The sequence below is a fragment of the Podarcis cretensis genome (assembly GCF_951804945.1).
Source record: "Podarcis cretensis genome assembly, chromosome: 2".
Lineage (NCBI taxonomy): Eukaryota > Metazoa > Chordata > Lepidosauria > Squamata > Lacertidae > Podarcis > Podarcis cretensis.
Genome location: NC_137171.1, coordinates 3,535,162 through 3,551,427, shown reverse-complemented (window position 1 = coordinate 3,551,427; position 16,266 = coordinate 3,535,162). Strand labels below are relative to the sequence as shown.

At 42.6% G+C, this 16,266-nt stretch overlaps 1 protein-coding gene across 4 annotated transcripts in view; it reads left to right on the top strand.

The window, feature by feature from the left end:
- Positions 1–16,266, top strand: part of STAT6 (signal transducer and activator of transcription 6) — a 58,911-nt gene that overhangs the window by 16,102 nt on the left and 26,543 nt on the right. For 2 of the 4 annotated variants that reach the window (XM_079967090.1, XM_079967088.1), the window contains exons 2-3: positions 13,863–13,993; positions 15,864–16,002. In XM_079967090.1, the coding sequence (XP_079823216.1) occupies positions 13,863–13,993; positions 15,864–16,002 (270 nt within the window). Of the gene's footprint in view, positions 1–1,197; positions 1,219–6,764; positions 6,786–13,862; positions 13,994–15,863; positions 16,003–16,266 lie in introns of those variants that run through there. The other 2 variants (XM_079967089.1, XM_079967091.1) reach the window with 2 other exon arrangements.

Genomic DNA, 16,266 nt, shown 5'->3' with positions numbered 1-16,266 from the left:
CCCAGAATTATGGGTGACTGGTACCCACAAACTCATAACAATATTTTAATTTGAAAGTGGGTCTGTTTCTGTGGTCCTACACCATGTAATATTCCCCATAACAATTCCACAGTCTGTGTCCCTAGGGCCAGGGCAAAATTTAAGCAAGTATTACCATGCCAGCAATATCAATGCATTGCAGAAAAAAATGAGCATTTGCTGATTGATTTATTTTATTTTATTATTAGCAATTTGGTTGGGGGGCGGGCAGGAAGTAAGTAAGAAAAAGGCAATGCCAGTGTTTCAAGTCAGAGATGGAATCATGTTACAGGATCTGTTGTGCAAGCAACCAAGGCAAGTTAAAACTCTCTTTCCTGCTTGGCAAGGAAAGTAAAAGGAGGGTGTTAATGGTAGTCTGTCTCCCAATGCTAATCCACTGAATAGTAACCTTGAAAGGGCTCTGGGTGACGTATCCTGAAAGGAAAGCTGATGAAAATCAGGTTATTCATATTTGCATTAATTTTTATTTATGTATTTATTTAAAGCATTCCAATCCTACTCTTCAACCAAAAATGGTTGAACGTCAGTGATAAAGCAGTCCCATCCCTCAGATTTACAATCTAAAAGATTCAACACAAAAGGGAAAGGGATTGGGAGGGCAGAGGAAAAAAGAAAGCTCAGGTACGAAACTACAGAGTTCTTGAAATAATCAGCTGAGATGCAATGATTTCAAGGAGGATCCAAAAGTTGCCTGTCTTTCCGCAGAGCAGAGGGAGAGGTCGTTCTGCAATCCCGTTTCTCTTCCTCTCCAATTGCCTTCGGAATTACATTCTTATGTTAACAAACATTTGCTACAACCGCCTGCAAAAAAATGCATTCTTTTGTTTTTAGGGTTCAACTGAAATGAACAGAAATTGAAATCATGGCCACTCAAACTTTACTTGGCACTTCCTCAGGTCTTGGCTGGAAATCTTGTTGGCTTCAGTAGAATATATTTTACTTCCATAATTTATTGTGTTTAGGTTTTGGCTGCTAGTTGCTTTGCAAAGGAGATGTTTTTCCCCAGCTGCTCTGGTTCAGTGTTTGCAAAGTTTTAAAGTCTTTTTGTTGTTGTTACTGGTATTATCAGATGGGCAGCAAATTATGTGCAAGTACTTTATAATACAGTACAATCTACCTCCCAGAGGGAGTTGGTAACATTGGTGGCAGGGGGAGAGGCAGGAAGATAAAGAGATGCAAGTATGATTTTTTAATGACATCTGGCATTTGATAGTGTTCAGATTCTTAAAGGACATGACAGTTTAAATTAGCACTTTTCAGTGCAGTAGAAAGATCTGTTACAGAAGGGTCACAAATGACATTGTGATTGTTTTCCTTTTTTCGTGAAGGTGTTCTGTGATTTGCAGAACGGGACTCCCTAAACATAGCCTGGCACTTCCTGGTATACAATAGATTTTTGATTAATGTATTTTTATGGCCAAGATGCTAGAATTCATGTCTTCGTGCCTGAGTGGGGGCTGAAAAAGAAGCAGCTTTTGTGGTTTCAGTGTGGGCAAAAAAGGGGAACAATCTGTGTGTTTTGTGCTTGCTGGAAAAGATTGTTAAGAGGTTTAAGGTGGATAGAAGCATTCTGTGTGGATTTGGACATTTGGATATCTTATACGTTCAAATTACGATGGCTATATTGATGGTTACTATATTCTCTTAGTGTGAGCTGGTGGTGCGTTTTCTTTTCACTATTGTTTTGTTTTCTCTGTGTTGAATTTATAATACTCTTTTGAAAGAAAGGAAAGGCTTTGGGGAGCTTGACTGATGTTGCTTGGAACTGGGAAGCTTGTTCCCCATCTGCTTAACCTATATGTATTCTCAATGTGAGCTGGTGTGGGTTTTTTCCTTTTCTTTTTCTCTGTTAAATTTGTTAAAATTTTATTTTAAAAAAGAAAGGGTTTGGGGGAGCTTGATCAATGTTGCTTTGAGACGAGTCCTGCCACCCTGCTTGGAAGCTTGCTGCCCCTCTACTCAACCTATATGTTTGCCGAGGCATCATGCATTTTCCTATAAAGGAAAAAAAACCCTAATAAATGTCTGTTCTAAAATTCTGCACCTTGGATATGTGAGAGAGGTCTGAAACACTGTTTGGGTGCACTGGAGGGGAAATACATATTCTGCACTTATGCTAATTAACAGGAAGCCTGCAAGTGAGCATTTGTCATATCTTGGTTTCCCCCCTCTTTGAAGATAACATGTATGGCTTGAATTTGGGCTTTTATTATTATTTTTTAATGCAGTCTGTTGTTGGAGGGGTTGGTTGCTGGAAGAAGCAATAAAGACAGAGTTTGTGACACTGAGAGGTGTTGGACAGATGAAATGAATTTCAGCGAGTTAAAATCCATGCCCTGGATTCCTTAAACCAGCTACCAACTGCTTGGTCCCTGCCCCCCCCCAATGCCCAACACAAAACAGTATTAGGTGTAGTGTTGATTCTTTTCTAATAGGTCTTTTGTTCATGTGATTTTCTTGATAAATACTAGTAAGTTCAACTTGTGTCAAAATCCTCCATTTGGCCAGTGTTTCCAAGTTGTTAGTATTTATACTACATTTTTTTTAGATTTGCCTTGAGACAGTCTTTAAACCTCTTTTGTTGTCCACCAGCATTGTGCTTTCCGTTTTTAAGTTCGGAATAGAGGAGTTGCTTTGGAAGACGATAATCAGGCATCTGCACCACACGACCAGTCCAGTGAAGTTGATGTTGAAGAATCATTGCTTCGACACTGGCGATCTTTGCTTCTTCCAGTACACTGTCTGTATATAGTGAAACGTAGAAACAGCCAGGCCGCCTTATCTCTTTGAAATTACTTAGAAGGGTGTCTGCACTTTTGTTTCCAGAAATAACTGTATTGCAGAGATTCCAATGCTGAACTTCTAAATCTGTGGAAAGGTACTTTGTTTTAAATTACTTACTTCTCTTTTTGTGGGCCTGCCTGCACCTGGGAATGTGATTTAGAGTACAGTATTTGCAATCTGTTGGTCTGCTTGGGATGGTGGGAAGGGGCTTTGAGGTGGTGGTGAGGGGCTGCTAGTTGTTTCTTTGTTTGCTTGCTTACAATTGAATACATAAATATTTGTGTGTATGGAAAAAAGAAGGGTGCCTTCATATTTTCCTTTATAACTTTCTAGTAGGCTTTGATTCTTATTTCTGCTTCTTTTTAGTGACAGTTCAGAACCTCTGCCCCCTACAGGCAGGGGCCCTGGTGCAGTCACCCCATTTGCCCCATTATAAGTCTGGGCGTAAATGAGAGCTATGTCTACCTGTCTCAAGATTTCCTTGTTTATGTCAATAAACCTTTATTTTATTTCATTTCATTAAAAAAGATTTCCAGCCTTTTTGCTGGTGGATTTTGTTGCACATCTGATAATAGCTGTTGCAATAGTGTGCTATAAATGGCTCTTTATTAAGTACCTCTTAACTGGTTTCTGACCCTCTCCCTTGTAATAGTTAATGAGTAAATGCAGTGGCTTGACTTACTGTAAAATCTAGAAACCGCTACAGGCAGAATCACACATTGAAGTACATCCTGATTGTTTCAGATGCTTCATCGGGAGGCTGACATATTTTTTTAATAGTCATTCATTATTTCTAGTAGCTGGAGGACAGCTAGACCCAGCTGCCTCGTGTTACTCAGAGTTGAAGGAAGACAGCAAAGGGACCAGCCGTGCTTCAGGTGAAGAGGTCAGAATGCTGAGGATGAAATAAGAACTCTGAAACACAAGAGTGTAAAAACATTCCCTAGAATACAGTGCTAATATATACTGAAAAATCTGGACCAAATTATTCAGATGCAGTACTCTCCTTGGTCATTTCTGGATAGGGGAGCCCTGCATTTCTTCTTAGTGTGGTACAGCAGCTGGCTCCAGGGGCCCCTGGTGAACCAGTGTGGTGTAGTGGTTAAGAGCAGTGGACTCGTAATCTGGGGAACCGGGTTTGCGTCTCCGCTCCTCCACCTGCAGCTGCTGGGTGACCTTGGGCCAGTCACACTTCTCTGAAGTCTCTCAGCCCCACTCACTTCACAGAGTGTTTGTTGTGGGGGAGAAGGAAAAGGAGAATGTTAGCTGCTTTGAGACTCCTTCGGGTAGTGATAAAGCGGGATATCAAATCCAAACTCCTCTACCCTGCTTCTGATTTCTTGTTCCTGAATCTTCAGAGAAGCAGGTACCTGGTTTAGGAAGTCAAGAAGGAGCCAGACTGGAGGAAACTGGGCCTCTAAACTGCAGCAATAGAATAATAGAACACTTCAGTGGTTTTACTTAGAGAAGACTTGCTGAAATTAACAAGCCTAACTTAATCACTCCCATTAATTTCAGCTGGTCTGCTCAGACTAATGTTGGGTACACTGAGTGAGAATTTGAGGCCATCCAGATGTTGTTGGTCTCCAGCTCCGATCAGACCAGTCCATGACCATCTGGAGGTCCTCATGTCTTTTGGCCCTGCCATATATGATAGCAAAATAGTTATAGAATTAGTTGTCAAAGCAGTGAAGCTGACTTTCAACCAGCCAAACTAATGCAATTGGCAGATAAACTCCAGGGCAGTGTTGGGTTCACACATCAGAGAAAACTGGCACACATATAGAGGAAAAAGTGCAGAAAAGAATTTCTATTCTTTGTGGTGTGATCAGTTTTTTTGTCACAGTTCTTGGTTTCGTAGGGAAAGAGTGGGCTGAGGCCTAGCTCATTGGAGGCTTTTTTGGCAGTGAAGAGAGATTTTAGTGCTGTCAGGAAATTGCCAGGATCTGATGAGTAGCATGTGTTACCCATTCCCACAGCTGGGATGCTGACACTGATTCTCAGACGTATGCATAAACTAAAATAATGTGTGCTTCTGAGAGCAGAGCCATAGCTATGGAGGACGGGGCTAGCCAGGTTTATTGCCCCGGATGAAGCCTCCCAGCATGTGTGTTTGTTTGTTTGTTTGTTTGTTTGTGTGTGTGTGTGTGTATGCAAATGTGTGCGGGGGGGGGTGCCAAACTGGGTCTTTGACCCGGGTGAAATAAAGCCTACTTTCGCCCCTGTCTGAGGGTACTTCTAGCCAATATATTGCAAGGGGCATTAAAGTGCATAGCAGAACTTTATGTTTGCACAGTTAAAGTGGATTAAAACGCTCTGTTGCCCTAGCACAAGAGATCCACTTAAAAAAAACAAAAAAGACTTTGCATGGTTTGGAAAGTGACTGGGAAATGATTGAAAAGTGCGGAATGAACAAATGATTAATGGGAAGACATGTAAGCGTCCTGCAAGAAAATTGGGATGAATACAAGACAAATCCTAATGGTTGTTTAACCACCCCATAAGCAAATTAGATTGGATGCTCAGTAAGGACCATCCATAATCTAACCAATGTGTAAGCAAATTAGAATGCTGAATAAATGGAGGAGCTTAGTTGGAGAAACAAGAACTTCTGAATCTTCAGGTTAAAGACCTCAGCCACACACTTGTGCTGGTCAGAGATTGTACCTTTAAATCATCAAGTCATCTTGCCTTTTGCTGTGGCAAACCTGCCTAGTGTGAGATTTCTGCTCCTTTCAGGTGTTTGTGCTTCTTCCCCTTTTACCTTTAGTAAGTGCTTAAAATAACATAATTGCTCTACAGGATCTCTTACAGATCCATTCTTTTGACCCCTTTCATGTAAATTTTTCTTACCTCTACTTTTTTGAAAGACGTGTTTTTAAATAACAGGATCAAATGCAAATTTTATTCAAGTGGTAACTGTGTTAGGGTTCATCCACCTGTACCTTTGCTCCACATTTCTAGACACAGGTCCAGGCTTTCCAGGTCCCCCCATTTTATTTTATTTTTATTTTACCCCAGTGCTTTCCCTGTGAAAACCTGCTGTATACTGCTGCACTGGAGCAAACAGGAATCTGCAGAAAACCTGAATTGCTGTTTGCTCCGATTCAACGTTCCAGAGTGGGTTTTCTTGGGGGAAGCGGGGGGAGTGCTTGGACATGGACCAGGAAATCTCAGAGCTGTGCCTAAAAAGCACAGAGCAAACAGTAAGTGTGGCTGAGCCCTTAGTGCAGTGGTTCTCAACCCATGTGCTGTGGCATCCCCATTCCTATTTAATTTTGGCGTTCAGCCTTTTCTCACTTTCGACTAGCTGAGCAACTGCGGGGGGTGGGGGGAAGGTTTGTAGGGTGAGCCGTGAGAAAACCTTACAAAAAAACCAAAAAACCAACCTGGTCCAGCTCATAGTTATCAAGGCAGTTTTATCTGTTTCCGCCCTGTTCCCATCCTAGGGGTTGGTAAAAAGCATAGGGATTAAACACAACACAAATTGCATCGCATGGGGTTGGACTAGATGATGTGCAGTGTGCATAGGAATTTGTTCATATTTTTTTCAAAATATAGTCTGGCCCCACACAAGGTCTGAGGGACAGTGGATCGGCCCCCTGCTGAAGAAGTTTGCCGACCCCTGAATTACAGCTACAATCCCACCAAGAGATTCCTTTGTGCAATCCCCATGGCTTATGGGTGGGAGCTGAGCAACCAACTATGTTTCATAGCTGTGCGAAGATCTGAAGGGCAGGTCTCCACCATTCAAGCCCAATGCTTGGCTACTCTGCCACATTGACGTAATATAAATATATTATTGATATGCAGAATCGCTTCATCCTGAGCTGCTTTCTTGATTCATTAACACTTTTTTCGTTGTTGTGTGTGTGGTGGTTTTGTGCCATGGTAACCTCAAGTTTCACACTTGAAGCATAGACCTCGGAGGAGAAGGAGAATCATTAGCAAGTGGGTTTTAAGTAAGTTGAGTCTAAATAAATCAGAAAAGCTTTCTAAAAATAACTAAGAAGCACGGCAGATTCTTAAATCTACTTTGGCTTGTTTGAAGAGAACTCTGCTTAACTCTCATGGGATGGCTTGTTTTTGGAAAACATGAGAAAGGGCACGTCCGCAAGATAATTTTAACATAGAACAGCTATAACATCATGATGTACTCTCAAGTCAGGGGCTGTTTGTGGGTGAAGTGTATAGGGAGGTGTGTGTATGCAATTCGGATGCACAGCATTTACCAAGTGACAACTTTCCACAGTGTACATTTAACTGATCAGCAAATGGATTATCTCTGAGCCAAACTAGAAGTTAGGAGGAAATGCATGAGCATGGCTCCCAGTGGAAGTTCTAAAGCTGAAAAGGCATCTGTGGGAGGCTGTCAGGTTGAGCAGACGACATCAAGGGTGGTGCGCTTAGGGTGGCCACGAGTCCTCCTTTACAAAGGGCAGTTCTCTATTTTGAAGGGCTGCCAGAAAGCTCCCCTCCCCATTCCCAAACTGCCTACCAGGACTGGAAAAGGATTTTGCCATTCCTCTTCTGGATTTCTGATGTAATGCAGAAGGGTGGCAAGGAAGTACTTCACCACTTGGCAGGATGACTGCTTTGTTTATAGGAGTATAAACCACCAACTCATAGAAAAATATGGTGGTGTGCATCATCATCAAACTAAAACATCATTCAAATTTATAAAAGGCAGGAAATTTGTTCACTGGGTATGCCCAGTGGAGCAGAAGTACATCTTGGGTTTCAGTGCAGGGGTTGGTTTTTGGAAGTGGGGGAACCTACGTCAGCTGTGGAAGCTCTAGGCTCAACATAGTGAAATGCTGGGCTTGTTGTTATTTTTCTTGAGTCCTCTGAAAACCTTTTGACTTCCCTGCCATAAACCCATCAGTCCCTCCACCCACATCCCTAAGGCATACTTCATCAGCTCTCTTTTCCTGACTTGGGTGGAGCTTCGCCTTATCCTACCAGCACTTTGACCTTTTTCTTTAATCATGCAAACTCAGCCCCTTTAAAAGCAGGTGCACCTGCACCCAGTTGGCAATTGACAGTAGAGGAGGTCTGGTGGAGCTGGTCTGCCACATCGAAGCCAATGGAGTGAGCTCTGCTACCCAGCCATCCCACTGCATACTTCACAGTTGATGTATGTGTCCCTATCCAGCCACAGACCCACATAAGTCTGTGCAGGAAAAGTATCTCTCATGCAAAAAGCCTTGGGGAAGGAATGCTTAACCCTTCCACTTCTGAGACTTTCCTCCCAAATGGGTCCAGAACCCTAAAGCAGCTTGTGCAGGGAGTTTTAGGGGGAAATGGGTAGGGAGGGAAGTCGGAGATGGAGAGCCTTCCCCTGCTTGTTGCTGAACTTCAACTCCCATCATCCCTGACCGTTGGCTATACTTGCTGGCATTGGTAGTTCAGCAACAACTGGAGGGCCAAAGGTTCCCCAATTCTGGATTAAGTATTTCCTTCTTCCGCTCCTTGTGTTCCGCAGCCCATTGTGGCACAGGGTTGCAGTGTAACATGGAATTTGCAATCCTTGGTGTTTCCTTACAAGTCTTGTTTTCTTTTCTTACATATTTGTATCCCATCTTTTCCATCACGGGACCCAAGGTGGAATGTATGTGATGCTCAGGCCCAGGCGCTGGGTGACCAGACTCAGAACTGCTTAGTTTCAGCAAGGCGCTAGCTTCATAGAATCATAGAATCGTAGAGCTGGAAGGAATCTTAACTAAAGCATCCATGGCAGATGGCCACAACAACAACAACAACAACAACAATTTATTTATACCCCGCCCATCTGGCTGAGTTTCCCCAGCCACTCTGGGCGACTTCCAATCAAGTGTTAAAAACAATACAGCATCCAACTCTTGCTTAAAAACCTCCAGTGAAGGAAAGTCCACCATCTTCCGTGGGAGTCTGTCCACTGTGGAACAGCTCTTACCATTAAAAAGTTCTTTAAGATGTTTAGTCGCAATCTCCTTTCCATTGGTTCAGGTTCTAGCAGGAGAAAACAAGCGTGCTCCATCTTCCATGTGACAGCCCTCAAGATATTTGAAGATGACTATCATGTCTCCTCTCAGTCTCTTCTTTTCCAGGCTAAACATACCCAGCTCTTTCAACTGTTCCTCATAAGGCTTGGTTGCCAGACCCTGGATCATCTTGGTTGCCCTCCTCTGCACACTTTCCAGTTTATTAATATCCTTCTTCATCTGTGATGCCCACAACTGGACACCGTACTCCAGAAGATCACTATGCCCCTCTTTCCCTCTTTTCATGATTTTTGGAACAGCTTGGCTAGTTGCTGAGCCAATTGAAGCAATTGGCGGCGGAGGGAGGAGCTTCTCCAGGGTGGGAACTAGGTGGGGTTTCGGAGTGGCACAGGGTTTGCTGTGTGAGACAGTGTGCTGGATTAGATGGGCCTTTGGCCTGATCCAGCAGGGCTCTTCCTATGCTCAGAGCAAAGGAGGCAAGAGATGAGGCAAGGCAGTGCAATAAGCTATTCAGACTGGAGAGTTACAAAAGTTTATGTAGATAGGGTTGCCATGTAGCCTGCAAATGTTGTGGTTTCTTTGTCCACATCCCCCCCCCCCGCGCCCCATCTCCTTCCTGTTGTGTGACACTTGCTCACTGCAGCAGCTGAAGGAGGAGTAGGGTGGAAGTGGGTGGGGGAGAGGTGCAGATGACAAGACCGGAGGAGGAACAGACTTCGCTGCATTGCTTTCCTGATGCACTTGGGGGATTTAAATGTACAGGACAGATCTCTCTAGATTCTAGGCTTATAACCTTGTATGTATGAGTGAGTAGCATGGTGCAAGTCGCCTGACATCCTAACCCAGAAGAAAATAATCCTGGATTCTCCTTTTTCTGTCTTACTATATTGGGGTACTGATACCTGTTTTCCTCAGCCCTTTACCTCGTGTACAGAGTGTACACTTAACACTCCATTTGCATTAACTATTCATCCTCTAAAGTCTTGCTTCCTAGTTTGTTAGTCCTCCCCCCACCCCACCCCCCGCTTAGAGTTTCTAGTGGGATAAAGCTGGAGATCTAAGAGGTCTGCTACAGGACAATAACAAGAGCTCTTATTTTACAGTATTTTAATTGATTTTATTATTTGCTCCCCTAGGCAAGTGTGTGCAACAGGCTCAGAGGAGTATGGTGGGGCAGGAGAGACTATGCTGCATCCTATTTTGCTGGAACTGATCTGTTAAATCTCCAGATTACAACCTGGCAGCTCTACTCTAGTTTTTCTTCTTGTTTACACTGGGAAGCAGCTGCTCCCTGCTCCCTAGAGAGAAACAAAAAACTGCTTGAGTGCTAAATTTCTTTCCAGGAGTACTGAATTGTTTGGTTAGGTGTCTTTCAAGGAGTTATTCGTGCTCCTTTCTAAGAGCTGCAGTGTGAGCTTGAATGCTCTTCAGCTGAGGGATGGTGTGGAACTTTGCCTACTGATGTACATAATTTGAGAGGTGAATGTCCACTGTGGAATCCAGCTTGCCATGTTTTGTTTAGATGTGCAGTCTTCTCTCTTAGATCCAGCTACAGGGAAACCAGCTTTTTCTAGCTGTGCATATAGGGACGCTGGGGTTTCAGTTCAGTTCACATTTTAATACAAAATTCCCTCATCTGCACTTTCTGGAACTTTGTGCAAAGTGAAACTCAGTTATCCTTAAAATGTTGCACTTGTCTGAATTTGTGATGCAGTTCTCCAGCCAAGGAATGTGTCCAAAAATGCATATGCTAGGGTGCATATGCCTAGGACCCACATCCCTGCGGGACCACCTCTCCTGGTCTGCCCCACGGAGGACCTTAACGTCCACAAATGACAACTTTTTGGAGGTCCCAAGTCGCAAGGTGGTTGGATTGGTCTCAACTAGGGCCAGGGCCTTTTCAGTACTGGCCCCGACTTGGTGGAATGCTCTGTCACAAGAGACTAGGACCCTGCGGGACTTGACAGCTTTCCACAGGGCCTGCAAGACAGAGCTGTTCCACCTGGCCTTTGGTTTGGACTCAGTCTGACCCTTATGTTTCCCTCCCCTTACAGTTTTTATCTATGGGCTACTTTTAAAATGAGGCTGCATTTTAAATTGGTTTTTCCCCCCTATTATGTTTATTGTAATTTTACTGGTGTTATCTGCCCTGAGCCCGGCTCTGGCCAGGGAGGGCGGGGTATAAATAAAATTTATTATTATTATTATTATTATTATTATTATTATTATTATTAATGGGTGCATAAAAATGCATATGTTAGTGAAAATAATATACAAAACTGCATTGCATATGGGGAATTACTTGCAAAAATGTGTATATTGGAGAAAATTGTATACAGAAGTATGTGTATCAGAGAAATAAACAATATAATGCTGATGAGTTCTCATGAGCTTTTTTAAAAAAATGCAAACTGATGTGGAAATGCGGAGAACTCCGTTTAAGATTAGAACAATTAAAAAATCTGAAATTGACAGATTTGTCCACACCCTGTTGCAGAAAACCAGCTGATTGTAAACTTCATGATATCACTAACTCACCCCAGGGACCACAAACAGCAGCAGTTTTTCATCATTTTAAAAATGAATTCCCAGTCATTCGGACTCTGCTGGGCAACAGCACGGCACAAAGGGCCTCAGCAGCAGATCTCAGTGCAGGATAGATAACTGGATCCTAAGTTATTTAGGGTTTCACACATTGGCACCTTGCATTGGGCTCAGTGGTGAACCTGGTGCAGTTGTGTGGATTTGCTGTGCTTTGTTCATTAGCTTTCTGCAGGGCATCCAACCCCGCCCGCCCCCCCCCCCGTCCATATCATCCTGAATTTTTCCTGTGGTTCCTCCTCCTTTTTTGGATCACAGACAAATGGAAGAATAGCATCATCTGTGCAAGTATAAATGCCTTTAGCACTACTCATGCCTTTTTTAAAAGGTGAGGTTTTGACGTGGGCAGTGGCCTGTTCAGAAAGTGAACTCATCATAGCTCAACACAAATTCAGTATGACATTTTGGGGGTGGGGTGGGGGGTTTCCATTTGATAACTGTTGTTTGGTTTCTTTAACCTGTCTTTTAACTATTTCTAGAATGCTTTTCTGGCAAATATACATACATACATACATACATACATACATACACACACAGTATTATAACACCATCACACTATAGCACTATTGTGCATTATATAGCATTATCAAACTATAGCAACATAATAACTTAACATTAACATTAACCCAGTATGGTGTTATAGTGTTATACTATACGTGGGAAAGTAATAATTGTCTTTAATTATCTTTTAAGATAATTAAAAGATTGATAAAACTCTTCATGGGTTGTTGTTTTTTTTTAAATCAAACTAGTTTTACTCAGAGTTGACCCACAAAAATGAATGGATCTAAGTTAGTCATGCTCATTCAATTCAGTGGGTCTCCTCTGCGTTAGAGCAGCATTGTGTACAGCCTTCAAGGAGGTTATAAAATGGCTCTTAGAAGGGAAAAGGGTTAGAGTGAAGTTAACTGGATAAAAAATAGTTGAAAACCTACTAATGCATGTATGCAGCATTATTATTATTATTATTATTATTATTATTTTCAGTCTGAACTGTTGAAAAACTTCTAAGGAGAGGGAATGGATGACATTCCACTTCTGTTACTGCCAAGTGTTATAAACTGGACAGATTTGTTTTTCCAACTAGGAAATTTACAGACTTTGGTGAAATTGTTAGTGATTCCATAAAACATCCCTTGGAAAGACTTTGCACTGGATTTGTAAACTGATCCATTTTTAAACACAGGGTCAGAACCTTATTATAATAAGTGTCCTTTTCCCAAAGTAGTTCAGATTACAGTTTACATAAATGCATTGATACCGTGAGACTGAAATAAACTAAAGGGACTCGTATACTGTATTTAAAAACAGCTTAGGGATTTTCCGCATCTCTGTTTGTCCCTTTGCTTTCTGCTGGGAAAACCCGCGGTTTAGCAACTGGGTTTTCAACAGATTGCCTTTAGCTCCGATTTAGCACTTGAGTGGCTTTCCTGGAGGAAAGGGGCAAGGCAAAAGCAAAACTGTGGCTAGAAAGCGAGCAAGTGGAAAACTTGGCCCCGTGCTTTCCAGGCATGAGACAAGCAGAAATGTGGACCAGCTCTCAGTTACAATAGGACAGAATGCTAGCATCAGTTTTCTGTTCCCACTGGGCAGGGGCTTACCAAGGGGTTGGCCAGGTTGGCCCCCACCAACAGTGCAGGTCCAGGGGTGCACAAAAACCACACCCCTCCACTTTGGCTTGGAGTGCTAGAAGGGCGCAAGGGATGGGGGGTGGCACCATCCAGCTCCTTACTAAGGGCACAAGGGAGCCTAGGTGTACCTCTGCTGCTGGGTAAACTCATGCAAGAAGGTTTTCACCAGCTGCATAAGGACATGCAATGAAGGACTTAGGCAGGCCTTAGTGGGGAAGGAATTCCACAGGATGGGTGCTGTCAACAGCAATGGTTGTACCCTGTGTCCTTCCTAGCAGTCAACAGATAGGTTACCTTTGCTGCTATTCTGAGAAACTTGCTTTCAAGAGAAATTTACCAGACTGCCTTCCTTTTTTATTCATCAGAACTGGTATTATCATCATCATCATCATCATCATTATTCCAGAAAGCTTTGCAGTGAGCTGGCAATCTTGGAATATTTTACAAGCATCTTATTAAAAGATGATCTCAGCTCACTTCTAAAACAGATGCTTTGCAGACAGGAAGCCTGATGTCCAGTCTGTCCATTTCCAGTTAAAGAGAATTAGGCAGCAAGAAACCTTCTCTTCCTGAGACCTTAGAGAACTGCTGCTAGTTAAAAGTAGAAAGTGCTGAGCCAGATGGACTGACGTCTCAGGTATAAGTCAGCCTCCCGTGTTCCTGTTGTGGATATAAACACTGTCATAGATGGTCTATGGGGGGGCGCGTGATGTTGGGGAAAGAGGCCCTTTTTCAGCAGTAAATAAGACATTCTCAGATTGGCCAATGTGCCGTAGCTTCTCTTGAGTGTGGTGACAGCCAACTTCTACTTTTCCCACTGCAGATGACGAATTCCAAGATGTCCCTGTGGAGCCTTGTCTCTGACATGCCTCCAGAGCTATTCAGTGGCCTCTTTGAAGAATTTCCTCGAAGCCTGCGATGCCTACTGGGGGACTGGTTAGAAAACCAGCCTTGGTAAGTCTACAGAGGAGCATTGTTCAAAAACAGCTTTGTTTTCTCCAGACAAACTCCCAGCACTGCTATTCATTCCCTCATCGCATCCCGCACAACTGTTCTTCATATACAGATTAAAGTGAAGACGTGTCCTTGTAGGGCTTTCCCTCTTTGCAGAAATATTTGTATACTGCTGTGTCATAAAAATATATCATAGTGTTTTACAACAATATAAAAACATAAAACCAGTAGTTTTGCCACCAGTGAATTAACTCAGGGTAAGATGTTGCAATGTGATGTCTTCCCTGTACCATCATCACATTTCAGCTCATTTTTCTTAAAGAAGCTTTCCCCAACCTGGTAGCCTCCTGATCTTGTTGGACTCCCGACTCCCATTGGCTGCAGTCAGCATGGACAGTAGTCAGGGATGATGGGAGTTGTAGTCCCCATCTGGAAGTCTGGGGAAGTCTACCGAAATGGCTCTTCAGCTGCACAAGAACATTATGCAGGTCCAGCTTCTCCAGACCTGCTCCTTTGGCCAGCAGACAAAGGCTGTAATGCTATACAGGTTTACCTAAGAGCAAGTCCCATAGAACTGAAGGGGGAGGGCTTCTTTCTTCTTTCTTTTAAAATATTTTAAATTGATTTTCAGAACAAATAAGAGTTATAAAACAACTGCAAACAGAACAACAAAGTGCAGTACTCCAGTTCCAAAAAACATACATTGTAAAACTTTTTATAAAAGAATGGTAATGGTTTATTGAATTTTTACAGATAAATTGTAAACAGATAAGAACCTTGGCAGGATTATTGTAATAACCTGCAGTTTCATAAGAGTATATATTTAAAGAAGATGAATAAATGAGTAAATTAAACTACCGTAATTTGAATATGCAGAAGATATTAAGAGTAAATTTAAGGAACCACAGAAAGAGGGGGAAGGAAGTTAAGTTTTGAAATGTCATAATGCTTGTAAAATTAGTGAAATGTATAAACCTAAAAAGTATAATTTTTTTTTTAAAAAACCCCAAAGCATGCATTATCAAAATTACATTCCTGTAAACAAAAAAAGCAGTCATTTTAGCTCCCCGTTGTACATCATCCTCCCTCAGAGGTGGGCTGTTAGGTCCAGAACCTCTCCCCACAGATACATGGAGGAAGGCCCAAATAACTTGTTCATTTTTACATAACTGAAAATGGAAACCACATTTTTTTCATACTGGTCCTTTTTTGAGTGGGATTTACTTCAGAGTAGACAGGTATAGGCATACTGTTAGTGTTGTGTAGCCTTAGGCTGTGTACACATCATACATTTCCCTTGGAAATGAGGACCTGACAGGAATAATACTACTTGAGCCTAGAGAGGGCAATAGTTGGGGGGGGTGTTATTTTTTTGTTTTGTTTTTCTCATTGATTTTATTATTTACTTTGTGGTGTTCTGTATTTTTATGTTGTGAACCGCCCTGAGATCTTTGGATGAAGGATGGTATACAAATTTAGATAATTGATTAATAATTTTGAGGACATTTAAAGAATCCTAGCACCCTCACAAAGCCACAATTCCCAGCACCCTAAACAAACTACAGTTCCCAGGATTCTTTGGGGGAAGCCATGTGGCTTATTATGGTGTGTACAGAGCCTCAGAGAGTTGTCCTTTCTCCAGTGGCTGGCTGTGTAGTAATGCCTTTGCCAAAAAACAAAAACTCTTCATGTTTTGTTGCTTGAGAGAAGTGGGGCCTATGAGGTGATGTGGTGGCTTGGACAAAATTTTGAAAAGGAAGGAGTGGGTGGATTTGGCTGTGGAATAATGACCGACAAGTCTCCAATTCTCCTCCTCTCTTTCTCAACCTGTCCCCACTCCTGCTTGCCCCAACTATCCTGGTCTCCTCAGGGAATTCATCAACAGCTCAGACACCTTCTGTGCTGTTCTTGCTGACAGGCTCCTGTCTGCCATGGTGGAGAGACTGCAAGACCTAGCCAACAAAAACTGCCAGACTGGCCCAATGCTTCAGGTCATTGCCAATATCGAGGTATGTAGGAGACTGATGTCTGTTGAAAAAGGCCTGCGCTGGAGAGGGGCAGATCAAAACAGGGCCTTCTGCTGTACCAATTTTATCCTGTTACGTTACCTTCTTGTCCCTTTTTGTGGACAACGCAGCAGTTTGTTATACTGGAACACCTAATGAAGGTGTGTTTTTCAAAACTTTAGGAAAGAGGCAGTAAGGATTGGGTTTCATTTGCTAGCCTTAGGAACAGGGTGGATTTGATGACTGAAAAGGAGTGCTGTCTTAGGA